Below are 27,896 nucleotides of genomic sequence, written 5' to 3'. Positions count from 1 at the left end.
CACAACATCTTCTTGCTTGAAGCCTGTTTAAGATGCTTTATGAAAAACAAACTACAGAGTCATAACCACTAAGTGGAAAGGCATTTTTCCTCTCCCTTTTATACTTGTTATAAATCTGTGGCATACTCACCATAGGAATCACAAAAGCAACATTAGCATTACTTAGGATATGCTGAATACAAAAGCACCACACAACAGTATATTGAAATGATAATTTTAATGCACAGGCATTGTTAATCAGCTAACTTCATCAGAACTGAAATACATATAAAAGTAAAAAATTCTGGTTACAGGTGAGCTCTCTGCTGTACATATGTATATATTATGACCAATACACGGCAAAAAGCATCTGATGACAAAGACTGCCATACATCACTTTTATCACAAGGTGGTGCCAGTGACCTACGAACACACTCACTTTACAAAACTTGGACAATATTTTGCTTTGTCACCCTCAAGGTATTAATGCATTTTTTACATGTAAAAATAGACAAAAAGTGGCAAAACAGCACAATAATTCCCCTTCCCCTTGACTCACAATTTGCTGCATTTCCTCACTCAAAATATCACTTCAGCCTACCCTGGAAGTTTTCAACAGGCATTAGCTGAAAACACCTCCAAGTTGTACCAGTTCTTGCCATGGTCCTGTAAACATTTAACTTACAAAGAATAGGGCACATTGAGAATTAGGCCTTGTTGATATGCTATTTAACTCCCTAAGCCTAAGGAACATGGGAGCAATTCTCTAATAAGAGATAATGAAGTCTCTACTGCTGAAACTCAGAATTTATGTATAAGATATAGACAAAACAACAGGTTTTCTTTTACATGTAGCAGATACTTAGTATAATAATACATACTGACACATTTAAATGCACTTTCATGGCAACTGAAAACAGAATTGGTAACACACAGTTCAGGTGCAGCATTGTATCTTTGGCAGACTGCTCAGGGGAACTTCAGTAGTAACCTGTACTCCCATCAGTAGTACTCATCCACTACAATTAATGCAGACAAAGCATTAATACTGCATCCAGTTCTCTCTGTACATGAAGCAGGTAGCTGTGAAACAGTTTACTCTTCCAAAATCATACACTCTCAATTTGCAGCAGTGTGATTTAGGTTTATTATAGTAACTTCCTTGATCCCAGTATTTTGAGTTGCAGATCTGATATGACACTTCACTGTAATTTATACATAAAGTAGCAACACATTTTCACTACACTGATAGAAAGATGATTACAGATTTTTTACATAAATATATGAATTACATTTTAAAAACAGAAAGAGCTTGGCTTAACATGAAACAAACTCTCTTGATTGTATTTAGGATCCCCTTCCACCAAGAAAAATGGAGTAGAGATAATATATCCATTCATGATTGATTGATAAATGTCAACTGTCTACAAAGCATGTATGAAAAGTATGTCTTGTGTAAGATAATCTCAATAGATAAATCCTTCATCCATCAATGTTAATGTGAATTCAGACTTTCAACAAGATTATACATGTAAAACAAAAAAACAAAACCAAAAAACTCCCAAAAAACCAAAACTAAACAAAAAAAGCAGCACACTAAGCAGCTCCAGCAACTAAAAGTCAAATACACTATGACATGCTGAAATCTTGAGTGTCCAAGTGAGCTAAATTTAGCATTAGCCCATTCTGTTCTAACACACTACTGTCAGACCATCCACATAAGTTGGATGTCAAACTCTAAACCACTTCAAAGGTGAAACTGCAAAATTAATGTTCAAGATTGGCATTTCAGAAGTGATATATGTGACCTTTCCATCCACTTAGGTTACACACAGTGACAGGATCGGAAGAGATCCTCAGCAAGCAGTATGCAGCTAGAGGTCAAGAAACCTTCATTTGTCCACTAAGCAAACACATGATTTACACTTGGTATAAAAGGTGAAGGGAAAATTCAACCCAAGTAAATAAATCAGAAATTGTTTGCCCTAGAGAAATGCAGTATGATTACAGGATTAGGGCTTGAGAGACTTGACTTTCTTACATCTTCCTAAAAGGAGAGAAAGAGGGAATATTGGGTTTTTTTGCAGGCACTTTTCATTAGTGGACTCATGGAGAAGCAGCATGATTCAAAATATGACAAAAGTAAATACAAGTAGCAATTTGAAGAACTTACTTTACCTCAAAATATGGAGTTCTAAATCAGAGAAAACTTTTAAACTAAAAACAAAATTCCTACTTCACAAAAAGCCCTTTAAAGATCAATAGTCATGACTGTTTTATGGAGAAGTACTGTTTTATGGGGGGGCTGTTTTATGGAACCCCAAAACAAAACACCTACCAAAATAAATCTGGAATTTCCATTTTCCAGTACACTGCACTATGGAACACATCTTACAGCCTTTACAGTAGTAGCCTCATAGGCCAGTAGTAGTATTCTGAGATGTTAGAGGTTTACCTTGATTCACCCTAGTTATTCCCATATTACCTTAAGAGAAGGCAGTATTTTAATGACTTCTTTGGCTTATGTTCATACAGCCCTGAATCCCAGGCATTGCCCAAAGGCACTGAAGTGGCAAACAAGAAGCAGCTGTGCAAGGAGGGCCTTTACACTCTGTGGCACTCGTCTGAATATGAAACACCTGCATCAAAATTTTGTTATGGTGGCTTAATAGAAACTCTTTTTTCCACTCTTTTAAAAATCAAATGCATCCGTGTAAGCACTATCTCTCAAACCAACATCAAACTTAAATACCGTTACAATTTTGGCCCTTAAAAGGCACACTTGGCAAAGTGATTTTTAGGCAAAAGATAATAAACATTATGATACAGAGGCATGTGTACACATATACAGAAGTATATAGAGAACCAAAGTCTGTAGATACAGCAAGTAAAGCAAGCACAAAGTCTTTCCTCTGTTCAGCCCATTCATTTTGCAGCAGGATTCTTAGGAGGCAGAAGTTTGTAGGTGCTGAAGTAGTTCACCACTTGCTGAGGGACTTCTGCCAGGACACACTGAGCCAGAGCTTCTTTAGGAGACTTATAAAAAAAGAACACCAAGCTTCAGTTTCCACCAACTGCTAATGAAGATTCTAAGGCAAGTAATAAGCACCTCCTCTAGAAGGCCAACTTAAAGTGTGACATTTTACAGAGGACTTTACACAGCGTCCTTGTGTGACAGACAGATGCAAACTTCCCTGTCAGCTTTACCTTCTTACTACTGTTACCACAAATCAGATGGCTGTCTTGTGCCACTGAAGTAACAGGAGCTGAGTGCACAAAGGGCTGCCATGTCTGAAGACACCTTTTGTCACATGAAACACACAGTGCAGATAGCAGACTTCAGCCATGTAAACATACTTCCACCATCTGCTTAAGATGACCCTTCAGGGATTTGTCTAAATCATCTGCAATCTTTTGCACCAAGTCTCATCCACAATAACTGTATTTCTGTGGAGCAGCTCTTCTGCAAATACTGTTTTTACTGTAAGACTAAGTACCCATAAAAAGAAAAAAATCTCTTTTTCTAGAAACTGAAAAGCATTTGAATATATAATATTATACTGAGCATTGACCCTAGTTAATCTACATCCAAGTGCATTACTTGATAAGGATATTCTATATTGATTTTGCTCCTTCTCATTTCAGTTTGCATGAGTTACTCTGAGATTAAACAAAGAACTCATATGAAAAGTAAAAATATAAAAGAAAAAATAAGAAGTTGTAAGGAGTATTATTAACAAGTTAATAGTAAAACATGAAACAAAATTAGAATACATTAGGATGGAAATAAAAATATTGATTTATTTGCCCATCCTGAGGAAATTTTGGTGGTTTTTATTATATCAACTCATTTCAACATTATGACACTTAAAAGTCACTTCCATTAGCCTACACATACTTTAGTGTATTTTACAGAAATTAAAAAATATCAGGACTTCATTCTTTTGCCACCTTTTTTTTTTGTACTTTTATGAAAATGAAAGCTATCACCACTTCTGTGGCCACACAGTGTTTCTACTGATTTTGACTTCCTTGATTATGACTTAGCCTTGAATTTTAATACTGTGGATTAGTCATGAGACTAATCCACATTCATAAATGGGCATCCACAATAAAAAGAAAAATTACCATAAGAAAAAAGTCATAGTAAGTTTTTCATCACAAATAAAAAAACACCATCCATTTGTTTAATTAAGTCTGAGAGAGTTTTACAAAGGTCATTCAGCTGCAGAAACTAGCCAGAAATGCAGTGCTGGAACTAGAAACAGAGGGATTTGGGGTTTTTTTTTAGCTTTTGATAAAGACTTGTCTTCAGAGTACACGTTGGATACACCACAAAAGCTTAGGACTAGATGAAGGACATCCTAGCAAGCCCAGCATACCTCTACAATATTTATTAAGCATATCAGTAAGATTACTTACATTTTGGAACTTCCTGAAAGGCACAAATTGGACAATGTCTCTGACAGCTGGTTCTCCTGACGGGGACCTAAGAACTCCATCGTCACCATCAAGAAACTCCATGGCATCGAAGTCTGCCCCTCCCACACCAACAATGATAATGGACATGGGCAACCTGGAAGCGTTAACTATGGCACTTCGAGTTTGATCAAGGTCTGTTATCACACCATCCGTTATGATCAGAAGTATAAAGTATTGCTGTCAAATCAATAAACACTGTGTTACGACAAAGAAATAGCAAACATTTAGGTATGTACACTTAGAAAAACCCACGTACAGACTACACAGCATTGTCACTTTGGCATGTTCAGTGTGCTCACTGAATTTTACAATCAAACATCTAATTTGTAGTCAGGCTTCATCTGTACAGTCTGAAAAAAGCTTGTAAGGACGACATAATCTTTTAAAAGAAGGCATCAATAAACAGCCACCATCCAAAACTCCAGTGGTATCACCCTTCTTTCCTCCAAAATCCCCAGACAAACCAACATTTCCATTATTTGTTCTGGGATAGAAGGCAGTTTACTGAGGTTTTGGAAAGGTAACACCTTTGAAAATTGTATTTCTTTCCTTTCTGGTCTATCAGTATCTTTATGAAAAACTACCCTTTACTTCATTCATTGTATCCGGAAAATCCTAAATCACACCTTTTAGTGCTGAAATACACAGCCATTTTCAAATTCCTTTAATCATGTTTTCCAGCTGCTTCATGAAATTAATTACCAAGGTGTCTCAGACAACTTTGTAGTACATCAGTAACTTAATTAAGTACCACCTGAGTTGCTTCCACTGTTCTGTTGGGGCTTCTAAGAGCTGGCATCTTAGCTTCTGTTCTGGATTGGAGCACCAAAAATGAGCTAGAAGTCTGGAAATTATCAAATGCTTTTTGAACTTCCAGTCTTCCCTCATCAAATGAAGATTTCAGATGATTACTGAATAGCATAAATTCAAGTCCCAAAGATACACCCAGTATTCTTAGAATCTAGTCTCTCTTCACTACTTTCCTTTCCATCTGCCGTTATCTACTTTCAAATAATTGTTCTTCCCTTATCTTGTCTGTTCAGGTATCACCTTTTCTCCCTGCTTTCTGCTAGTCTGCTCCCCCACTCCAGCAAGAACATCTATAAAGCAGTTATGACCACAGAAAGCTATAAGCAACTGCAGCAGGACAGCACATTACATCAGATTTATTTCTCTCTTCTCATACTTCCTCCATACTGGAAAAAATCAGCATCAGAATCAAAAGCCAATCCCAAATGACTATGATATGTATTAAATGTCAAGGCAGCAAATTGTCTTCAATCCATCCTTTCAGGCAGGAAAAATAAATCTCTTGCTAGGCATACTACAAAGATGTTAATAAAACCCAAACAAAAACAACAAGATGTTTGCTCCTTTCCTAAGATACAGACATACATACATATAAATATATGTATATGTATATGTATACATATATTTATACATACATATACATTTTTTTTGCAGCTACTAGTGAAAGACTACCAAGACAAAACCTTACCAGCCTCACGGCATATGAAAATCCATAGCTCTTTTTCAAATTGGTTTCTACTGATAATTTTACATGCAAAACCAGCTAATTTTATTTTCTTATTTTACATTACATCAAATACACCAGCACTTGCTGTCATCAGTAATTTAGGATTTTCTGAACTTCCATGCATTATCAACACGACTGAATAATCAAGACTTGGTCTTCAGAATTTCTATTTTCAATATGGCCAACAACTCATGTATAAAATTTTAATATGGAGGAGGGCACAGCCCATACAGCACCTAAACCTTTATAGTACAATTAATTCTCTGTGTTGGTACCTAGGTGTCAGGAGCTATACCATCTACTTCTTTACTACCTTAGTTAATCCTCTATCCCAGCTATCTGATGTGGAACAAGGGCGAGTTGAATTTTTTTCTCAGCTGAGGTTAAATCAGTCTCTTAGATATAAAGAGAAAAATAAAATCCTGCCTAAATTAGATTTTAGCAATTGTATAGCACTGCAAGAGCTTTCAACAGAAGACACCATAAAGGTGTTGTGTACTATTAAATTTCTATTTCAAATCTGAAGAGTTTATTTAGTTAATTGATGAACAGGACTGTTATGTACAAGTTGCAAAAAACAACTTGATCTATCTTGTTTTAAGGGTAACAAACATTTATTCACAAAATAAAGGGCCAACTGTCAAATGAACACACTTACAAATTTAAAAGAGAAAAAAGTATTTATAAACAAGAAGGAAAAAAAAAAAGTAGAGAAACACAAAGAGTACCGTAAAGAACTTACAGATGCTGTTTGCTGCTGAGTAGCTGCAGCAGCAAATCTTGCCACATGATTTATAATTGGAGAAAAATTTGTTGGTCCATATAACTTCACTTGAGGAAGACAGGCTCGATATGCATCAACAATGCCTTGGATTCCTAGAGAACAGAAATAGATTTTTTTTTTTCATATTAGATTTAGGATATTTTGAAACACTTGATTTTCCTAAAGCTGTACAAATCAGTTACTTGAAGTGATGGTGCAAAGATCTAAATCTAACCACGGTGGAAAAAAACCAAATTATTCATGAACAATGGAAGCTTTCAGTTTGACCAATGCTTAAGGCACATACATAACATGATTTGCCTTGTGTGAACAGACAGGCCAAATACTCAAGGGTATGAAACTGAACTACAGCAGTTCTTTTTACCTGGCAGCTTGTGGTGTTTGGTAGTCTGATCAGAGAGGCCTCACTGAACAGGCATTAGCAGCACCACGCTCAAACCAGACAACTCCACACCAGAAGCGAAGTAGCATAAAGTGTCTTGACAACACAAGAGAACTGCTCCCAGCCCTGTACCCTGGCTGTTGAAACCACTTCTTTAACAAATCTTTACAGAAGACAGATGTAATGCTATTTCTCCTAAGAAATTGGTTGTAAACTTTTTCCTGCTACAGGACTAAAATAATTATTTAATTGGAACAACATGCTTCAGTTCACTTTTCCAGTGTCTTTATGCTGTCAGCTTAGGTATTTTACTCTCCGGGTCTGATGTTACTTTCTCAGACTTACCATTACAGAATGGGTTTGAAGGGTTAAAATTTATTGGGAACTCATGAGATACCTGTGAAGACACAGAAAACATGGTCAGGACTGCATATACAATCTCCTCCTGAAGTGCTTTCAGCTGTCTCAGGAAGTGCATTTACACATTCCCTTACCTGAAAGGAAGGAGGAATTTGTGCACCAAATCCAAATGCTGGAAACATCTTATCTCTAGAGAAGCAATTTTAAAGAAAACAAAGTCAGTGCCTTCCATTTAAAGCTGCCATAGTTCAGTAAGTATAGTTATCAGTGCTGCTCTTCATCATTAAAAATGCTATTTAAGAGGCTAAATAAAATGGAAGTTCCCCACTATAATTGTTTCTGGTACCAAAACTAGCCTTTAACACCAAACTGGCAAGAATATAAGCATATATTTAAATCAGTGCTGCTCTTTTTATTGATTATGAAAAGCCCTGATTGTCTGCAGTAAACACAAACTTATACTTGCAATTATATGATGGTATTTTAGTTCTACAACTTAGCTCAGAAGTTTCATTCCAGTATATCTGCAGGCATCTTCAACACTGGTTTAAAAAGCTACTGCAAGTGTCTAAATTTATCTAAAAAAAGGATCCAAATAAAAATCAAGCACTTACGTATCATAATCCTGAACGACCATCCCGACAGACCAAATGGCTGTTAGGTATTCATTAACTCCATTAGGGCTGAGGTAATGCAGAGAGTCTGGAGAGCGAGGGTCTCCATTGGAGCCTGTAAAATCTATCCCCACCTGTCAAATGCAGCATTTATATCTCATTGCTCTTAAAAGTTAAATTATGCTTCTTACCTGTGGCAAAGCCAAAGTGAAAACCATGAAAGAGTAGAAAATAGAACCGCTACAAATCTAACAGGCACAGTACTTCGATGCAGGTTTCTTGGAATACTAACGCTTTTCAAACAATGTCATAACAAAACCCTCAAAAGCTCTGCATCTCTCCAGAAGGGCTGAAATTACTTTCATCTGAATCACAGAATGGTTTGGCTTGGAAGAGGCCTTAAAGATCATCTAAAGTTCTAACCTCCTTGCCATGAGCAGAGACAGCTTTCACATGACCAGGTTGCTGAAAGTCCCATCCAACTTGGCCTTGAACACTTTCAGAGAAGGGGCATCTACAGCTTTTCTGGGCATGCTGTCAGGTTGTCACTGTGTTTACTTTCAGTTACTATTCACAGCAGCTCTTCAAAATCTGGTAAATTAATTTCATTCTGTATCTGGCCACACACAACTTTCTTTTCAAAAGTACAACTAGTCAGGCTCTACAGAAGCCTGGAGAGCTCTTTCTCTGACTTCAACAGGTCTTCTTTGCTTTGGTGATGAAGCATGTTAATAAGGCAAAGACATCACACTGTTACTTACTGTTCTGCATTTGGTTCACAAATTACATAACTTAAGGGTTCTAACCCATATGATGACCTCTATGTGTTGCTTTCAAAGATCAGTAAATTCCTCATTGGTCTCCATCCACACACCTTAGCTAGTTCTTAATGAACATAACCAGAGGTTCAGAACCGTTTGCCAAGAGTGAAGACTATTTTTTTTCTGAACAGACTAGAAGCACTCTGGCAAAATAGCTTCCTGCTCCATGCTACAGAACAACAACAAAGTTGACAAGAAAAAAAATACAATCATCAAATAAAGTGCACAGCCAATCAATTCCATACTTCAATTTGCTCCAAAACTCAAAAAGTACTCAAATAAATTATTTAACTTACGGTGAAATTCAGCTGACATCCACCCATGATGTAATCAAGGAATGTGCATTCTACAATGATCTAAAAATAGAAGACAGAAATTTGGTTTTTTTTCAGTGGGAGAAAACCCAGATAATATTGCAGCAACTTCTAAGGTTCCAAACATATGTTGTCTTTACCCATTAAAAGCATCAATTTAGCCCTAGAGCTATCCCACCAACCAACTGCAACCAGGATATTTGCAACACACACCACCATACAGTCAGTGCATCAGAATGAGGCCTTTAACAAAACTACAGACAGACACCAAAGCAGCTTCAAAACAACTTTCCTTTATAAAATAACACATTATGACAGAGTTTTCTACTTTGCCATAAAACAGTGAGTTGGGAAATGCAGTGGTTCAGAAATGACTTAAATTGGTAAGCAACCATTGTCTTCAAGAGAAAGTGAAGGGACAAGGAAGGACAGGTAGGTAATTCAGCTCTCAATTTGTCTTCTTTAATGCATCAGAGTCCCTTAAATATTTACGGTGTGTGGAACTTTCAGACATTTTAAAGTTTCTTACAATTTGAGGATGAAGATATACTAAATGAGAGTTGTTATGCCTTAACACTTAAAACCAGAATCATTCCAGATTACTGACCTCACAACGCTTAACGGTCACAATGCCAGAGTTTTTATAGTTCTTTTTCTTCTGTCTTTTCTTCTCATTGATGCACTCAAATTCAACCTGCATGAATGCACACAAATCCAACAAAAATATTATAGTATCATTTATGCAACAAGTTTAATAATCTTTTATTTCAGGACTTATACTTTGGGCTTATATTAAAAATGAAGTTCATTTAGTAATCCAGCAAAATTAAACCCAGCCTGCCCAATATCAGCAAGAAAAAAAACACATTCTCAAGACAGTAATCCCCTCTTACCCAAAAGTCTACAAACACATTTGTTTTGACAAATGTATTTCAAACAGAGAAAGAAATTCTGTACCATTCTCCCTCTGAGGATTCTGCTAACAACTTTCCTTTTCAAAGTAAACAAAGCATCAGTGTTTCCAGAAGCTGTGGCTAGAGTTATTATTTTTATTATTTAGTACAAATACAACACTCAAAATATTAGGAAAGTACAAGCATGCACTCTTGTATATAGATCCCAGTATTTTTATTGCAGAAATAGTTCTGGAGGTTTTACAGCACTAAAGGAAAATATGGTAAAACATCTTGATAACACACATATCCATAAAACATATACTTTTATGTTATGTTTGCCATGACAACTTTTGTCTTCTACATGTAAACCCTGCCTATTAATAGGTTTAGAAACTCTTAAAGTTCATAAGATCAGGAATGGTAGTATCACTTTAGAAAAAAGCCACCTAATGTAACATTGCTGTATTTTTGTGCAGTGGCATAAATACTGAATTTTCTCATATTCACTGAAGTATACATAATAATTAATAAGTGCCACATTTTAAAATAAATTATTAAATAATATTTGAAAAAAATACTCCAAGCTTTGGTCTTTTAACTATAGTTAAATTTGTGCTGCATCCTGTCTTTTGACATTCCAGGGTTTTTTTTTATTTCTGTATTTTTATGATTAGTGATTTTTTTTTTTTTGGTGCTGATGGTGGGGCATTTAGATACATAATAATAATAATTGCAACCAAGACATTAATCCCAGGAAAATGGATGAACAATGCAAATGCTGTTTCAGCCTCAACTACAATAGCAATGTCAAGGTGTAGCCTAGCCCAACTTGGAGGTCAACTGCGGCCAGGTGGCCTAGGTTTTGCTGCAATATGAACAAAACAGCTTATAAAGAACACACAGGCAGCTTAGACTGTGTAACACTTACAGGTGACAACCGAGATGCTTCCTTCAGTTGTGACATTGTTGTTTGAAAACTTCCTATGAGATCATGAGACCCATCACCATCATAGTCATAGCACTCAACCTAAAATGCAGCATTATTTAGTGTTAGTAACAGAAATGGCCCTACAAAAACAATGAACACTGAAATGGCAAACCTGAACATCCCAAACATTCTGTATCTTTTATATGACAGAGTTTTTCTTGCATTGAAGTCTTAGAACTACATAGGGTTGCACTTAAAACAGATTAAAATTGGGTAGAAGCCAACACACTCAGTTTTGAATCTCATCTTCTACTCAGGTGAGAGATGAGAATACTAAGTAGTGCCAGGTCTTACATGAGCAAGTAACACCAATTATATTGAACTATGTTTTGAGAGTTATGGGGTGTTGGGAAGAGTAGGAAAACAATGTAGGGTTTTTTACATTCATCATGAATCTGAGCATCCACCTAAAAATTTAGTAAATCAGTTATGTAAGCAATCACAAGAGTTTTAGCAACACTTTTATATTACTTCATTAATCCTCAAAATAACACAGAATTCATAAGCATATAAAGGTTCAGCCCTAAAGCTAGAAACAATATTTAAATTTTACTTTTTAAGATTAGCAAATTTAAACAGTGGATCTGTTAAACTATGATCTACGCTTCATGGATCTGAATGTCAATTAAAAATCTCATCTCTTATAGTGAGAGTTTAATGATAAGCTTTATTATTCAATCGATGCACTCCTTTAACAGACCAATCTACCAAAGAAGCAGGAGTGAAAAACACTGGTTTTTTTCTCTTTGAAAATGTGACCAAACTGCTTTTCTATTAAAAATAGTGGTGATTTGTGTCACCCTGACTTTTTAAGATTTTGCTAAGCCTTATGATGTTTGCATTCTTGTAACAAACTTTCTCACACACTTTCTGTAAATAACTCATTGTTTTGCATTCTTTCATGGAGGAAGAGAAATTTAATAGACTGTTAGTCTGTCCAGTGTCATTGGAGAGGTGGCACTGTCACCCTCCAATCCACTGTCACTTTTGGAAAACTATAAATGCTGGAATCAAAAAATAAACTTCCCTTTTTTGTTCACCTTGAGAGCAAGTGTCCGTGTCGTCATTTTGTGTCCTATAGTGACAGATTTGTCTACAAAAGTTTATGTTAATTGCATCCACTTCTGATATTTTATTTCAGTTCAGCAACACAGATATGATAGCTAACTTAATCAAACCACATAAAACCATACTAAAATCATTTAATAATGATAATTATAAATAGAAACAATAATAAAGCAAGAGTCGAGTAGGTATCCCACATTACTTGGAATCAAAATGCAAACTTCAAGAAAAATGTTCAGAGTATGTGTGGCTTAAACTGAACAGCTATTTGTGTGTCCATCTTTCAAGTCTAAAAATATTGATTCTTGAATGTAAGGTACAATATATCTGATTACTTGAGTATTTCAGTTAGAAACAAAAAAGCAAAACAAAGCACATCAACATACACTCGAGCTTCTGAAAGAAATTAAGTTTCTGAAAACAAACAGGACTACTGAAGTACAAAACATGATGTGTAGACTGAAAGTTCTACTGCACAGAACATACCTCTCTCGCAGTTTGCACTACTACAACATTTTGAATTCACTAATAAATTAAAAAATGCATGCACATGCACTGAACAGCACCTTAAATTATGCAAGCAGCCAAAGAACCAACAAGCTAATTAATGTTCATGGCAGATGCTATGTAAATTCTTCTGAATGCCATAAATGATGCCAATCAAATACTCAGCAAAGTGCTTCAGTAGCTGAAATTTAAAACTGAACATATTTCCTGACCCAGTAGTTCTGATACCTGTTCGCACAGTTAGTAGAGGTATCTCCTTTTTATTTCGAAGATATAAAAATTTGTCTTCCTTGACATGTTTGACCCATTTAAGCCAATTTTAATATTTATTCCAGACAAGAGAGAAGCATTTCCTTTATTTTCCATATATGTCCTCATGGACATGCAATAGCAATAGGGAACAATGTGATTTAACATATTTTTCCCAGCAGAATGAGGCATGCCTGCTCCAGACGAAAGGCTCACATTTGAGACAAGAAGAACTTCACTGACTGCAAACACACTCACATGGAACATAACCATGAATCCAGAAGATAAAGGATCAACTTGGTTTGTGCACTGCTGGGCATACACAAACTAAGCCATTAAAGAGGTGAAAAGCCACTCATAGAAAAATTGCTGGTTTTACTTACTATGCCAAACAGCCCATTACACATGCAACTGTGTGCATATAAAAGTGTTAAAGGCATTGTTTAATCCTTCAATAACATTCCATAATACAATCCTGACTACATTTTAATATTTGAAGTGATAGGTCCTGCATTTCTAAGTTAAGGCATAATCAAACTGCCGGTCTGCAAGTCTATAACTATTCCAAGTAAAGTCTATTTCCTCTAGATATAAACCTACACTTCTCAGGTAAGATTTCAAAGAACAGACTTTATTAAAATGATGACGGAGCAGAGAATAACTCTTCAGAGATAGATTTAGATCAATGGTCTATAGCTTTAGTATGGGTGATTACTGAAAAGTAGAAATATATTTATAGTATATGGAGATGTAAGAGCTGTCACAACTGTTTTAGGGACAAGGGAAGCAGAAAGGAATGTGATGAAAAAAACATAGAAGCAGCAAGGGAAGAAGGTTCTGGGGTTGTAAAGTTGTTCATTAGTCTCCTCTATAAATATGTATTTAAATCCATCCAGGCGCTGGTAAAACCCAGATCCCCATGGCTGTTAAGGATTTTCCAGGACTGCCTCAAGTCAAATGACTAATACCCATTAGATGCAAATCATGCTTTAAGTTTTCCTTCCCAAAGGACAAACATCAAATATAGCAGTTAGCTGCATTTGGCTTTTCAGGTTTCTTCTTCAAATACTTAAATACAAGGTTTCTAAAATGATCATAATAGGTTATAAATGGCATTTTGATTGGCTGTTTAGCTTCAGTTCCACCCCTAAAGGGAATTCCTAAAGAAAAATATTCAGTAGTTACACACAATTTATTCAAGATAAAATTGGAAAATAGATAACATTAAAGCCCTGGTAGAACTATTACTTCACAGGTTTGATTACCTTTCTGACAGAAAATTCAGATTTATATGAAGAGGAAAAAGTTGCTAAAACTGTATTCACAGGTTGTATCTGACCTACATCTGTTAGCTAGTATATTAAATGTAATTTATTTTATCAGGCAGTATATTAAAAATTTCATTAATGTTATCTGTTGCACCAGTAACAAAGTATTAGAAGATCCATCACCTAGAATAAAGCATATTCTAGCCTTTAAAATGCTTCTTCATTGCACAGTATCTTTAACACCACCAATATCAGCTGATGTCATGCTAGAAGTGTACAATAAAAATAGGAAACTGCACTGGACATTTCAAAGATACTTGTGTTCAATTGTGTTCCCAGACTTTCAAAGACCAGCTTCTACCACACAATACATCGCAAATGTGCAGTTTTCCTTTTTTCTCCTAAAACATATATCTGTGCCTTTCAAATAAGAGACATAACACTTTCAATTAAATTTGAAACAAAAAACCCACAGTAACTAGAATAACACATCTTTACCTTGTTACATATTTAAACGTTTAATGCATTAATTTATACACACATTTAATATACATTACCTTGATTGACTTATCCATGTCACTGTAACACAGAGAATTGAGAGAGATTTTAAAGGGCCTCCAAACAGGATTCAGGTTGTTTTTAATAACCTTTTGGAAAAACAAAAAAAAAAGGCAGAACACCATTGTTCACAGGGGCAGAAAGTAGGCATTGTAATGGGTCATACCTTCATGCCATGATTTTTGTATGCAAGAAACAATTGACTAATGCTGCTGTCAATGCATTCCAAATCCCAATACACAGGATAGAAATCAAACTACTCTTAACATGCCATTGTTCAAAAACAGATGGTCTCTTTCTGCTCCATTTTTTGCTAGACTTCACAATCACCTACTTCTATCCTTCAGCTACTGCACTGTAAAAAGTTAGATTTATCATTAAAGAAATAAGATACTGGTTGCTTTCTTTTAATAAGCACACATATATACATACACATATAAAGACATGCATTAACAAAAATGTGTGGAAAAATATTACATTGGAATTTCTGAATACATCAGTGCTTCAGAGTTTACAACTCACTCCCACATATTATTTATTCTGAATTGTCATTTATGAAAATATGCCCTCAAGAAATTAATGGTGTAGTAAAGTAAGAACAGTGCATGAGGATAAAAGGCCTCTCAGGTTAAACACTAAAGTGTTATTTACAAATAATACTAAAAGATCTTCAAAATTTGTCAACTGTTATCTGTAAATATACCCAATATACCAAATAATGATCTTACAGAAGTACAAGAAACTACACATAATCTGTGCTACTTAATTAATAACACCTTACAATAGTAATAATTTCAACACTGTAGGAGTGCTGAGAAAAATCTCTCTTGAAAATTAAATAAATAAAAACAGTAGTTAGAAAAAAAAAAGCTTTTTGAACCAGTAACATAAAGAACTAATCCACCAGACATTTCTAGGTAGAAACAACAAATTCTGGATTTATTCCTAAAGTTGATGACTGAAATCATAATAGAAAAGATGCATCTTAATCAGAAGAACCACCTCATAAGAGAAACTGTAAGTCTGACAAAAAGGATTTATAGTTCTTCAACCTCCATACTTCAAAATGAATACAGTTACCACTTCCTATGGGTACAGCACCTCAGCTCTAACAGGGCCCTGAGCTACCACTACAGTGACACATTCTGAAACTACTCTTAGCCTGTCAGTTGCTGTCACAGGACCCCTACACCTCCTCCTGGGTGAAAGGCTGCTGCTGCTGCTCGAACAGGTTTTCCCTCACTCTGCATTCTCCTTGGCTTGCCCTTGCTATGCAAGCATTTAGCACCATTACTTTCACTAGTACAGGGTACAGCCAGGTGACACTTTCCTAAGAACAGCAGAGTCAGGAATGCCCAAGTCCTACCCCAGCACTTGGTAGAACTGAGCAAATGTCTCTGTTTGAATATGCAGTTCTTTTTCAAAAAATATTTGTTTTCCCCTAGATTGCTGAAAGTTAGAGGGAAAATAAAAGTGGTTTGTTTTGTTTTTTTTTTTTTCCCAAACAGAATGGCATATATCAAAATCAGCATAAAGAAAATAAGGTAGATTTCCCAGAAAAGTCAGTGGAAGAGATTATGCAATTTCTAAGTAGTCTGCATCAACTCCAGGGCAGTCAATTCTTTTTGTAAGGCATTGTATCTCTAGTACTGTGACACACTGGAAATTAATAACCTTAACCTCTTTGTTCTTAACTGAAAATATCCTACCTCTGTTCTGTGAACCATCACCCAGTTTCCATCTCCAGTCTGTTTGTGGAATTCAAGATAAGGATCTGACTTTCCAAAAAAATCCTGTATTTAAATAAAATGCAATTATCTCAGAACAGCCTGTAGTGTGAATAGCATTAAATTCCAGTTAACACACACTTAGATTAACAAAAAGTAAATTCAGGGAACAACAGCCTTAGATGATGAAATGCAAATCTGAATATATTAACACCTGTGAAAGAGGAAAAGTGGGGAATGTCCTTCAATTTAGAAGAAAAACATCCATATATCAAATACCCAACAGTTCAAAGAAAAGAATACTTATATTGACAAGTACTACAATGGATAGACAGGAAACTAAGGATTTCATCCAGTTACCATTAAATCGAAAGGTAAAAATAAAATGATTTTTCTATTATTTTTCTAATTTTGTTTTTAAGTCTCTCTATAGCCAGCCCTATAGTCAACATAACAAATTCATACACACCAACTACAGTTTTCACCATTTATTTCAGAGAGGTAATGCGCAATCATTTATATAGCCATTGTAACCAATGGATATACCAAGACTCCCTTTTATTTATTAATAAATGTAAGAATTTACACTTAAATGGGAACATGTTGCTCATGGACTACCCCAGAAATGCATTTATCTTAGAAGTACATTACAATTCATTTCAAAACAGTCAATGAAGTTACTGTGCAGCAATCTTACTTCAATTTCTTTTTTAGTGTAAGTAAAATCTTAATGGATTTTATTTTATAAGCAAAAAAGAGAATGAATACTCAAATGTTTCCTGCTTTGACAAGACTCTGATTTTACTACTTTATCAAAGAAACAGCAATCACTTAAATACCTTATTGTCCAGTTTTCTTGCTTCTACTTCCAATACAACCACCCTGTTATCCTTTACTTCTTCTGCTGTAATCTAGGTAGGCAAACAAAATATTTAGTTTTTATTCAGGATCTACATTTCAGTTTTCTCATATTCACAGAATTCCTATGACATGCCCATTAAAAAAGCCCCCATATTTTCTCACAAGTGAAGCATTAAAAAATGGGTGCGGGGGAGGGGGGGTGGGGGGGTGGCAGGGGGGAAGGAGAGGAACAATTTGACTTGACACTGGGATTCCATTCCATCTATTTACCATAAATGATGGCACTCACAAAGATATGCCCCAAACAGGAGCCCATTGGATGCCCTCATGATTTTTGCAATGGGACTTACAATACGTGACAAAAATAGATTAGTGAAGGAAAAAAATATGCTTTAGAGCAGTATGGAATAGACTCACTGCATTCAAGCCACTAACTAAAAATAAAACCCAGAAACAATTAAGGATGAACTCTGAAGACATTTATTTCTTAACTCTCTTACCGTAATGCTTCCTCTTCCAGCAGGTTTGCCATTTTTAAGTACTAATGGTTTTGTCAGAGTCTTGCTAGAAACTATCTGCCAAATCAGAATTTGAGTATCAAGCATTATTAACACAATTCAATACATTTTCAAAGAAATTAAACAAGTTAGTGAGGCATTTTCATTTTAGTAATTTTCCTTTTTTGTGAAGATGACAGCATTACATTTACTTACCATAATCTTCTATATAAATAAATAGGTAATACTTTATTCACTTCAAAATTTTAGAATACACATGCAGATGAGCATATGCAGAGCTTCAGGAGTAATAAGAATAAAAATGTTTTCTAGTAACATGACACATATTCATGGACAAAGATAATACCTTAGGTTCCAATTTCAAATTGTTCCTTTAAGTTCTCCATTCATACCTTTAACATGTATGCAAGGCATATTTCATAAATGGATTCAGGAAATAGATTTATAAACACGATCTCTGTCATTCAAAAAAATCATCAGCCTTCCCCTGCACAGTTTCCCTCTGATTTTATTTCACCCTATTTAGGCAATGCTTCCTCAGAAGTGTGTCTACTCCTTCTTTACCTTAAGAATGAATTATTAATTTTTAATTGACATTGAATTTCAATTCACAATGCTTCTTTATTTTAAGTGCATTATAAGGATAAATGCTTAAGACACAGGGCAGGAAAAATCCCAAGACAACTCTTCTGAGAAGTGCCTTTGAAGGATCTATTCAAAAGAACAAGTTAAAAAGCAGCTGCCCAATTGTGATAGCATCAATAGCAGAATATGAGTGGGAAAAAGAAGTAAATCTACAGCTGGCAGAACTAGGATCATTGTTTGCATGGAGTGGAAAGCAGATTACAAGGATAACATGGCCCTTCTGAGCACTCATACGTTGCTCTATGCTGATTCTCTTTTTTGGGAGCATAAAAATAGGAATTTGAGTATTTGAGTAAATAAATTGCAATTACTACAACTTTGTGCTCATTGACAGCCCACTTTCTTTCAGATAGCACTCCAACAGTCACCATCCTAGAGCACATCTCAGGACATCATCTCAAGACCTTTTACAAATAAAATGCATATACACCATACTAAGGCTTGAAAAAACAAATGAAGAGCATTGTGTTCAACTTAACAGTATTCAACCTACACAAGAACATAGTGATAAATTCAAGATAAGAGTGGCTAATGATTTTCAGTAACTTAATTCTAAGGGAATTCATCTGCATCCTTACCTGTCCCAGCGTACATTCCAATTCTCCTAAGAAGTCATCATCACTCAGATCATAGGTTTTGTTATCAATGTCATATATTCCAAACTTAAGTTTCTGAACAAGCTCAAAATAATAATCAATTAAGAATTTCTTGGAAAACTTTGGGTTCAAGGAATTCTTAACTCTTTCTGTGCGATCAACCTGAAATTAGAAAGATACTACTTAATCCAGTATTTCCCAAACTAAACAAGCAAGCAAATCAAATACACTATTATTAAATATTCAAAAGTTCTTAAAATACAAAGGAGTATCTTCCTATAAAGCTTTCATAAAATATAAGTTATATTACAAAACATTATATATACACATTATATTTCAAAATCCACTGCTCTAAGTTAGGGATACTTGACCTGTTTTTCATCACTCCCTATAAGGTGGGACCTATTCCTGCATAGGAAAGACCAACATAAAATCTTGTACTGTAAAATCCAGGATGAGACCCTACTTTTGAAATACTGTATTTATAAAAGCACATTAAAGCACTTAGAAGGTTTCTTCTGTTGGTCCACATACGGCTGGGGAACAATGCTAAAAAGCAGACAGTTGTAAGTATTTAATAGCAAATCATTATTCATGCGCTGCCCATGTAACTATTTGTTGTGGTTTGACATAGCTTGGTTTTTAGTTAAGGGAAAAATCAAAACCACCACATTATTAGAGATATAATCTAACAAAAACTATTCAAAAGTGCTGGTACAAAATTAAAATATTTTAATGAAATCATATGCTATAGAGTTTTAAAAGGCTCAACAAGTTCAGAATGCTTTCTTAGCAGATTTGTGAGAAGCATCAGGCTGTACCTCATACCACTGCTGTCCACTTGTGTTCTGGAGAAGCACACACAGAGGGTCTGACTTGGAACCAACATCTTTGTCCAAGAGATTGGTGCAGGCAATAGTCAGCTCCACCTTTGTCACACACTGTGCTGCCATTTGTTACACTAGAAAGCAGCAACAGAAATCATCGTCAAATGGACTAAAAAGCAAACAATATGATTGTCACAATGCATTAACTCTCTAACTGATCACAAGAAGTGTTAGTTTGTCAAAAGTGATGATTTGAGATTACAAATGCAAGTTTTACAATTTATGATGTACCAACATTATTATAGCATTATCACTGTCACAGTCTTGTCTTTTCCACACAAGTATAAAAATTAACTTCAAAATCTGCACATAAAAAATAAGATCAGGTTTCTGAGAACGTCTGAGGTACCAAATGAAAAATTGAATTGCTGAAAATAAAACTTCAGAAGCTTTAAATTAAACCCAAAAACCCACATGAATGTCAGTATCTTATAATGTAGCTATTATTAATAATTCCATGAATATGGAAAACAAATTGTATTATATACTCTTCTATTTGTAACAAAATGCTGAAACCATAAGCATGACAGAATTGGAAAAGCCATTTAAGCAGGTAACAGGTTATCTTGCTTTAGTAAATCTAAAAAAACAACTACAAATTTCAATAATAAGGATAAACACTTTGAAGTCAAGTAATAACTGAGAAACTGGGGGAACTACTCTTTCTGAAGATCCATTAAAAAAAAAAAAAGAGAATAACTGAAAGCATTTTTACATTTTCTCTTTAAGTACCTCCATCAGTGTCCACTGGACAATGTCCACTAAGACCAATACATATTACAAACCTACAGAAACAACTTGATTATCAGTTATGAATGCCACACTGGCGTAACATGCATTTGCAAGCCCAAGAAGATCTGAGCACCACATTAATTTCTATAGATACATATATATATATGTATATATATATATATATATATATATAAAATCTCCATAATTATACACTTCAAGGATAGATTTGATCATTTCCAATAACTCTTAGGGAAGTAAACCTCTACAGTAAAATCATCCTTGACTCAGACTAAAACTTCCAAACCTTTCCACAGTAGCCTACCCTGGAAGCTTCCAAGCCCCTTTAGTTTCAGGTTTGCCTGCTCTCCAGTAAGCCCACAGTCTACACCAAGTATCCCTCTGGATTAATTTATCTTAAAAGTGCATGAGACACCAAAGAGAACAAGGCAGAAGGAAAGGCATCTGCTTCTATCTGGTCAGCTCCCTAGCAACATATGCATTCGTATTTGAATGTGAAACTGTACTTAATCCAACCCAGCTCTCTTCCTTTCACTGTATTTGTAAGACTTTTCATGAAAAGGAATGATTTTTAGAGGCAAAAAAGGAAAGGAACATGGAAAAGACAAAGAACAAACTGAAAATAGGAGAAAGAAAACGTTGTGGGGTCCGTGGGAATTTTCCTGAGGCTTCTTGTATTCCACTAGGGCATAATCCACATGTTGTCTCATCTCCATTTTGCTATCTCAGTGATGGACCTTGTGGAGACTGAAGTTCATATAAATTCTCTGTAGAAGAAACACTCAAACATCCATGCACATATTTTAAGAAGCATGTCAGATCCATAGAGATCCTCATGCACCTCCCAAACACATTAAATGTGATTTCTTCTTTGAGTATCTTTTTGTTCCCTTGACTTTATAAAGTCTAATTCATTGTCCTTGAGGAGAAAAGCGTGAAGGCCTAACTATTAAAATAATTTTTAGACCAATGGTTTTTAGGCTTAGAAAGCATACCTCTTAAAACCAGTCTGCCCCTTTTTTCCTGGTTCTCTTTTTATACTGGTATTTTCCACTTCCTATTGCTTTCTTGGCTGCCAGACCGAGCTCATTAACAGTCAGTGCCTTTCCCACACAATCCAGTGCAGACCAGTATATGACTCTTTAATGACAGTTTTCAGAAAAACAACTTTATGCTGACAAAATGATGCTCTAACTCCCACTGATGCTGCAACAGCAAGTATAAAGGGTTTGCATGAAATGCAACAAAATTTAAACTTGAATTGAGATGCACTTTCAAACCAGTCAAAATTTTCTTGCTTCAACTTGTCTGAAACTCTTCATTATTAAGAGTTCTTGAAAGTGCCCATTTCTTTTGTTAAGGTAATATTTCCAAAATCGCTGGTAAATGGATAGCACCGAGTCAACCTAAAAATATGGTCAGCTTTTTCCTCTTTGTCTATGTGCGTACTCACACTTCTTGTACAACTCAAGTACTTTTTCACATAAACACATAAATTCTTTTACTTCCTCTCCTCCTCCAGGTCACCAACTCTCCCACTATGCATCTAATGCAGGGAAAGAGCAGATTAAGAAAGAGGTGCTGTGCAAAAAGCATCCTTTAGCATAAAGAAGGGAAGAATAAAAAGGCTGATTCTCTCCTCTGAATGCAAATGCTCATTTGAGATGCAACAATTGTGTCCATATTAGATAAAAGACAACTTATAACAAAACCATGCATTTATTTAAGTGGAAGACACTTAAAACTCAGATGAAGAACAAAACTTCACAAATCACAAGATGGTCCTTTAATCTTTACCATTTCCAGTTTTGAAAAATCCAAGATGAAAAATAATGCAAGGCCTTTTTCTACTAAGCTTTGCAACTATTATGAATATATATTTGTATAATAGGTTGAAGAGGTCTGTAATATAAATACATTTCCAGAAATAATTTTGCTATTTTACTCAAAAAAAAAGTTCCTCCATAAAATTGCTACATTTTACTGCAAATAGTTATACTGATTTTCAGTAACATTATAAACATTAAAACTTAGTAAAATACCTATTAGCAAGAAAAAGTCATGTCTCATTAACCCAAAGTGGTATTTAAGGGAGTGAAACTTAGCAAACAAACAAAAGATACCCCTCTTACTACACTGCACACCTTACAGAATTTGCAGAGGGCACACATGCTTGACATGGATGAAGTCAGGAGTCTTTCAAACTGCACTATCTGCTAGGGTTCTGCTCATGCTGCGCAAATCCTCATCAACCCAAACGCATGAGAGGAAGAATTACGCCAGCTCCACCCAATTCTCCTCACTTCTAAAAGCCCGTGTAAACTGATAAGTTCCCAGGATTTGAGAGGGGGATGGTAGGGCTTCTAAAGATGATTAACATCCTCAAGGATCAGTCACTGCCAGGTAAGCAAGCAACCTCTTCTTGAGAACTTGATGTAATAGAGTCTGGCAAATTGCCATGTTTTCAGGACACTGAAAATAAATCATGGGTGCACTAGCGCATTACCTCTTGAAATACCATTCTACAACACATCTAGTAGGCAAACCAAATGTAAAATATTCTAGATACATGACCAGATTACTTAAACATATGAAATTCTGGAATAATTTAACATGGACAGATTATATTGTTCGGGCTATGATAGGATAAGCCTTGACTGCCAGTAAGTTACAACACATAACAAGAGATTTAGTTTTTTAATTAGTAAGTGTTACTAAAGTAGCTGTGCTCCATGTTGGTCATATTTAATTAAAATCTTTGTTTTTCTCAAGCTATCAACTTGCCCTCCAAGTAGGGTACCATAAAGGGAGGCAAAGAACATCAGAATGTGTGCAGGTGATAGTTCTGTCATCCTTTTTATTGAAATAGCTTTTATAATTGCAGAAGCCAAGCTTTAAAAAGTATATACGGACAGGAAAAGACTGAAAATTACTATATGTAACATACATCTCAACTGCAGTGATGTACAGTCCCAAGGGATCCTCTGCCATGTCTAGGCTGCTAAAGAGCGTGATTAGGTCAACTGATTATGTCATGTCTTTCTGCTTGAGCTTGTAATTATCAAAGCAAAAATCTAAGTCAAGGACTAGTCTTGTCTTGCGGTTTTATAGATCAGAATGTTCTTTGAACTCCAGTGATGATTCTAATAAAGATAAGTGGTAGACATCAAACAACTGAGTCATTGTCTGTTTTCCAACAGAAACTGCAAACATGGCATTCTACCTGGAAAGGAACAGATCTATTATCAGAATGATCCAGCAGCGCAGTTGGGAACTGCTAGACTGTAGCAATCCTCTCTGTTCTGCAATGTCAGAGGACAGTATTGGCTTGCCCAGATAACCTTGCAGAGCATTACAATTATAGGTGCATCCAGTCTGACGAGCAGAGATACCCAACCAAAATGCAGAAAAACTAATTAAGCAGGTTTGGCATCACTGTCTTTACTCATAAGCCTCAAACCTCTTCTGATGGAAACTATTGCTGTCATTGAACATTTCCTAGCTCCTGAGAACTGCTAACGGCATTAGACCAAAAATCCATAATTTTAGATATTTCAGGGCCCAAATAAACACAGAACGAAAAACCAGAAACTTGCAAATGAAGTCAATTTCTGATCAGCTAATCTTCTTGCCGTAATGCCAAACTTCAGCATTTTATGTCAGCTGTGCACCAGACTGAAAAAGGCAGAAAATGCTATGTCTGCTGCAAGAAGCTGACAATGAAACTATGACAAATGGATGCTTCTTCTCACTGATAGGGCTGGTAGCAACACAATTGCTAGTGATGTTGGGCTACATGCACATAAATATATATTTTTTTAAATCTCAAGGTAACCCTTCAGTTCTGAAGGAAACAGACCACTTCACAGGAAACAGACATTTCGTACAAGATTACAGAAGCTAAGACTGTTGCAGAACCTAATTTCATCACTGCATTTGTAAACAATCCCCAAGAAACAGCTTCTCTAAAAATCCTACCTCCAAATTGGAATTATGACTCCTCTTTTCAGTTTGTTTACAGGCAATACAGCTGGAAAAATTGTCCAGCTGATGTGCTGACAAGCTAAGTACCTGAAGCAGCTTGAGTCATTCTGAATTTGAAGAATCACACAAAATCTTGAGTGCAAGTTTTATCTTCTGCCAGTTCTCATACAGCTATCACTTCCTGAGTGATAGCTCAGAAGTATGTATGAGGTTCGCTAACGTCAAGTACTGCATCCTGCACTTGGGTCACAATAATCCCAGGAAGCACTGCAGGCTTGGGAAAGACTGGCTGAAAATCTGCCCAGTGGAAAAGGACTTGGGCATGCTGGTCAACAGCTGGCTGAACATGAGCCAGTGTGTGTACAGATGGCCAAGAAGCCCAAAGGCATCCTGGCTTGTAGCAAAACGAGAGTGGCCAGCAGGACAAGGGCTGTGATTGTCCCATTGCACCTGGCACTGGTGAGGTTACACCTTGAATCCTGTGTCCACTTCTGGCCCCCTCCATTCAGGAAGGACATATTCCTGTCTCGCCTTCTGATGCATCTTTCTCTCTGTCTTTTAGCATAGTTTTAGTGTGGCATTTTTAATATAATATGTATCATAATATATAAAACCAGCCTTCTGAAACATGGAGTCAAGACTTCTGCATCTCTCACCCTTGTCCTGACTGCCCTGAAGACCACAGAGCATGTCCAGAGAAGGGCAACAGAGCTGGTGAAGGGTCTAAAGAATAAGTCATATGTCGAATGACTGAGGGAGCTGGGGGTGTTAAGCCTGGAGAAAAGGAGGCTCAGGGAGCACGTTACTGCTCTGTACAACTCCCTGAAAGGACGCTGTAGCCAGGTAGATATTTAACCTCTTCCAAAGCAACAAGTGACAGGACAAGAGAACATCACCCCAAGCTGTGCAAGGGGAGGTTCAGGTTGGACATCAGGCAGAATTTCTCCATGGAAAGTGTTGATAACCATTGGAATGGAGTGCCCACTAAGATGGTATAGTCACCACCCTCAGATGTTCAAGAAGCATCTCATTGTAGCACTTAGTGCTATGGCCTAGTTCACAAGATGCTGATAGTTCACACGTTGGACTTGATGACATTGGAGATCTTTTTTCAACATAAATGACTCCATGATTCTCATATTCACAATTTAGTATAAAGGAAAGAATTGGAGCATTCTGAACTGAACAAGTAAGATTAGGCTGACAAAACCTAATGACCACACCGCTCATTTTACTGGGGATTATACCAATCAAAAACACAAGCTAAATCTGAGGTATATGCATACGTGAGAATGGAAGCATAGTTTTCTGTGTGGAAAATGAATCATCTATCTATATAAGCTTTATGGTACTCTATTAGATTGATAGCACACTGGTATAACAAGTTAGACAACTATTTGCAGGTTGTTTCCGTATATAAAAATCTATCAGTAAGTCACATTGCCAAAGAACAAGTTTAAAATTCTATTTTTTTTTTTAAATCCAATGCAAAGAAAATATTAATTTGACTTACAGGACACCTGCTCACAACATTACTTCAAAATAGTTACTTCTAAATAGTTACTTCTGTTGGTCTTTTTTTTTAATATATTTTATTTTTTTAATCCTGTATACATGTGTTTGCCTTTTAGGCACATCTTTAATGCTTAGTTCTTTCCAGCATCTTCCTCGCACAAAAGTATTTCGGTGATGTTTCAAGTGAGCTAAACTATATACGGTAATATTGTGCCTTGAACAAGAAAATTAAGTAATACAGATCTCCTGACTTCAAAATTCAATTATTTTAAGCATACAGCAGCAAACCAGAGGAACATGTGCTCCTTGCATATATGTTTATATGCTTTATCAGAGTATCTTTATACCAATTATTTCATGTAAAACCATCTATCAACTATGCAGTGTGAATGGTATCTTAAACTGTGTGTTCTTCATTGCAATTTCTCTGTGTACGGCCACTGACTGATTGACTACATAATGAACATTACCCATAAGAAAGAAAAAACCTTTATCTCACTAAAACTTGCTGTACTTTACTGTAGAAACAAGATGCAGATGAACACATGCTTTAAACTAATCTTTTTTACGATTCTTTTTAAAGGATGTTGAGCCTCTTCACTGTTGCAAATAATAGTTCTTAAAAATGAGTTACAGTAACTTACCACAGAAGTCTGCCTCTGGGCCTCCCAGCAAAAGGCTAAATCTTCAACCAACAGTAGTACTAAAATATGAAAGGAAAGGAAATTAAAACCAAGAATTGTTATTCCTATAGATCAATCAAAGTAAGAGGTTTGAGGAATCCAGTTCCTCTTAAAATAAATAAGCGTTTTATGTGTCCATGACAGCAGCACTGTAAGGATTACTCAAGGGTGACTCAGAGCATTTATTAGAGAATAATACATACTAAATATTATAAAAGTCCAGCAAGAAAAGCCCTTTAAGATTTTAATAATGAAGACTCAATTACTGGTTTTGTCCTATTCATTAATTTTATTTTTTTTCAGTAAGGGGACAGTGGATTAGAGTAAGTAGATCAAAATCAGTAGCCCCCACTGCTTATGCTCTAACTAATCTGTGCATCCTTACACAGCTAAAAGATGACAAAGAAAAGTCCATGAAATCAGTATTCCACAGTGGTCCAGCACATCTCAGTATAAACAATAACATTTTGAAACCAACAATCACAAAATTGCACTTTACTGCAGCCCAGAAGTATTTCAAACCTTCCTGTATGCAAACCAAGTGCTCTCCAGTCAGCTGCCCTCCAGTTCTGTATTACAGCAGCTACTTGCACTCAGCATTCCCTGTGCCTGGGAGGCATCATTCATGCTCTGCATATCCACAGGCAGTGGTTCCTAAGACAGGCACACAGTTATGCTAATTCCTGGAATCATCACATATGCTAATCACCTGCTATGAGTATTTTTTTAAAAACCCTTCTGGGTAGGGGAAGTACCAGAAGCAAACTGCCACAACTAGAACTAGTTCAGCTGCCTTCTAACTGTGCCTTTGATAAAGCTCTGAGTGAAAGTGCACTTGTTCAATCTACAAGATGGAATGGATCTAAAGGATATAGACCTCCTTCAATCTGAGAACAAAGTACAATTCAAATCAGTAAAGACTATTC

At 35.8% G+C, this 27,896-nt stretch overlaps 1 protein-coding gene across 4 annotated transcripts in view; it reads right to left on the bottom strand.

Annotated features, from left to right (window-relative positions):
* Nucleotides 1-200: 200 nt before the first annotated feature.
* The window catches only part of CPNE3 (copine 3), a 34,327-nt gene continuing 6,631 nt past the window's right edge, over nt 201-27,896 (bottom strand). For all 4 annotated transcript variants that reach the window (XM_038128732.1, XM_038128730.1, XM_038128729.1 and 1 more), the window contains 16 exons: nt 26,932-26,990; nt 19,973-20,112; nt 19,134-19,313; nt 17,893-17,967; nt 17,371-17,442; nt 16,514-16,597; nt 14,804-14,893; nt 11,098-11,196; nt 9,881-9,967; nt 9,256-9,315; nt 8,139-8,272; nt 7,659-7,713; nt 7,510-7,561; nt 6,741-6,874; nt 4,402-4,638; nt 201-3,015 (listed from right to left, as the gene is read on the bottom strand). In XM_038128732.1, the coding sequence (XP_037984660.1) occupies nt 2,905-3,015; nt 4,402-4,638; nt 6,741-6,874; nt 7,510-7,561; nt 7,659-7,713; nt 8,139-8,272; nt 9,256-9,315; nt 9,881-9,967; nt 11,098-11,196; nt 14,804-14,893; nt 16,514-16,597; nt 17,371-17,442; nt 17,893-17,967; nt 19,134-19,313; nt 19,973-20,104 (1,602 nt within the window). In that variant the 5' untranslated portion in view covers nt 20,105-20,112; nt 26,932-26,990 and the 3' untranslated portion in view covers nt 201-2,904. The remainder of the gene's footprint in view (nt 3,016-4,401; nt 4,639-6,740; nt 6,875-7,509; nt 7,562-7,658; nt 7,714-8,138; nt 8,273-9,255; nt 9,316-9,880; nt 9,968-11,097; nt 11,197-14,803; nt 14,894-16,513; nt 16,598-17,370; nt 17,443-17,892; nt 17,968-19,133; nt 19,314-19,972; nt 20,113-26,931; nt 26,991-27,896) is intronic.

This window comes from Motacilla alba, chromosome 2 (assembly GCF_015832195.1).
Source record: "Motacilla alba alba isolate MOTALB_02 chromosome 2, Motacilla_alba_V1.0_pri, whole genome shotgun sequence".
Taxonomy (NCBI): domain Eukaryota; kingdom Metazoa; phylum Chordata; class Aves; order Passeriformes; family Motacillidae; genus Motacilla; species Motacilla alba.
This window is presented reverse-complemented; position numbering and strand designations above follow the sequence as displayed.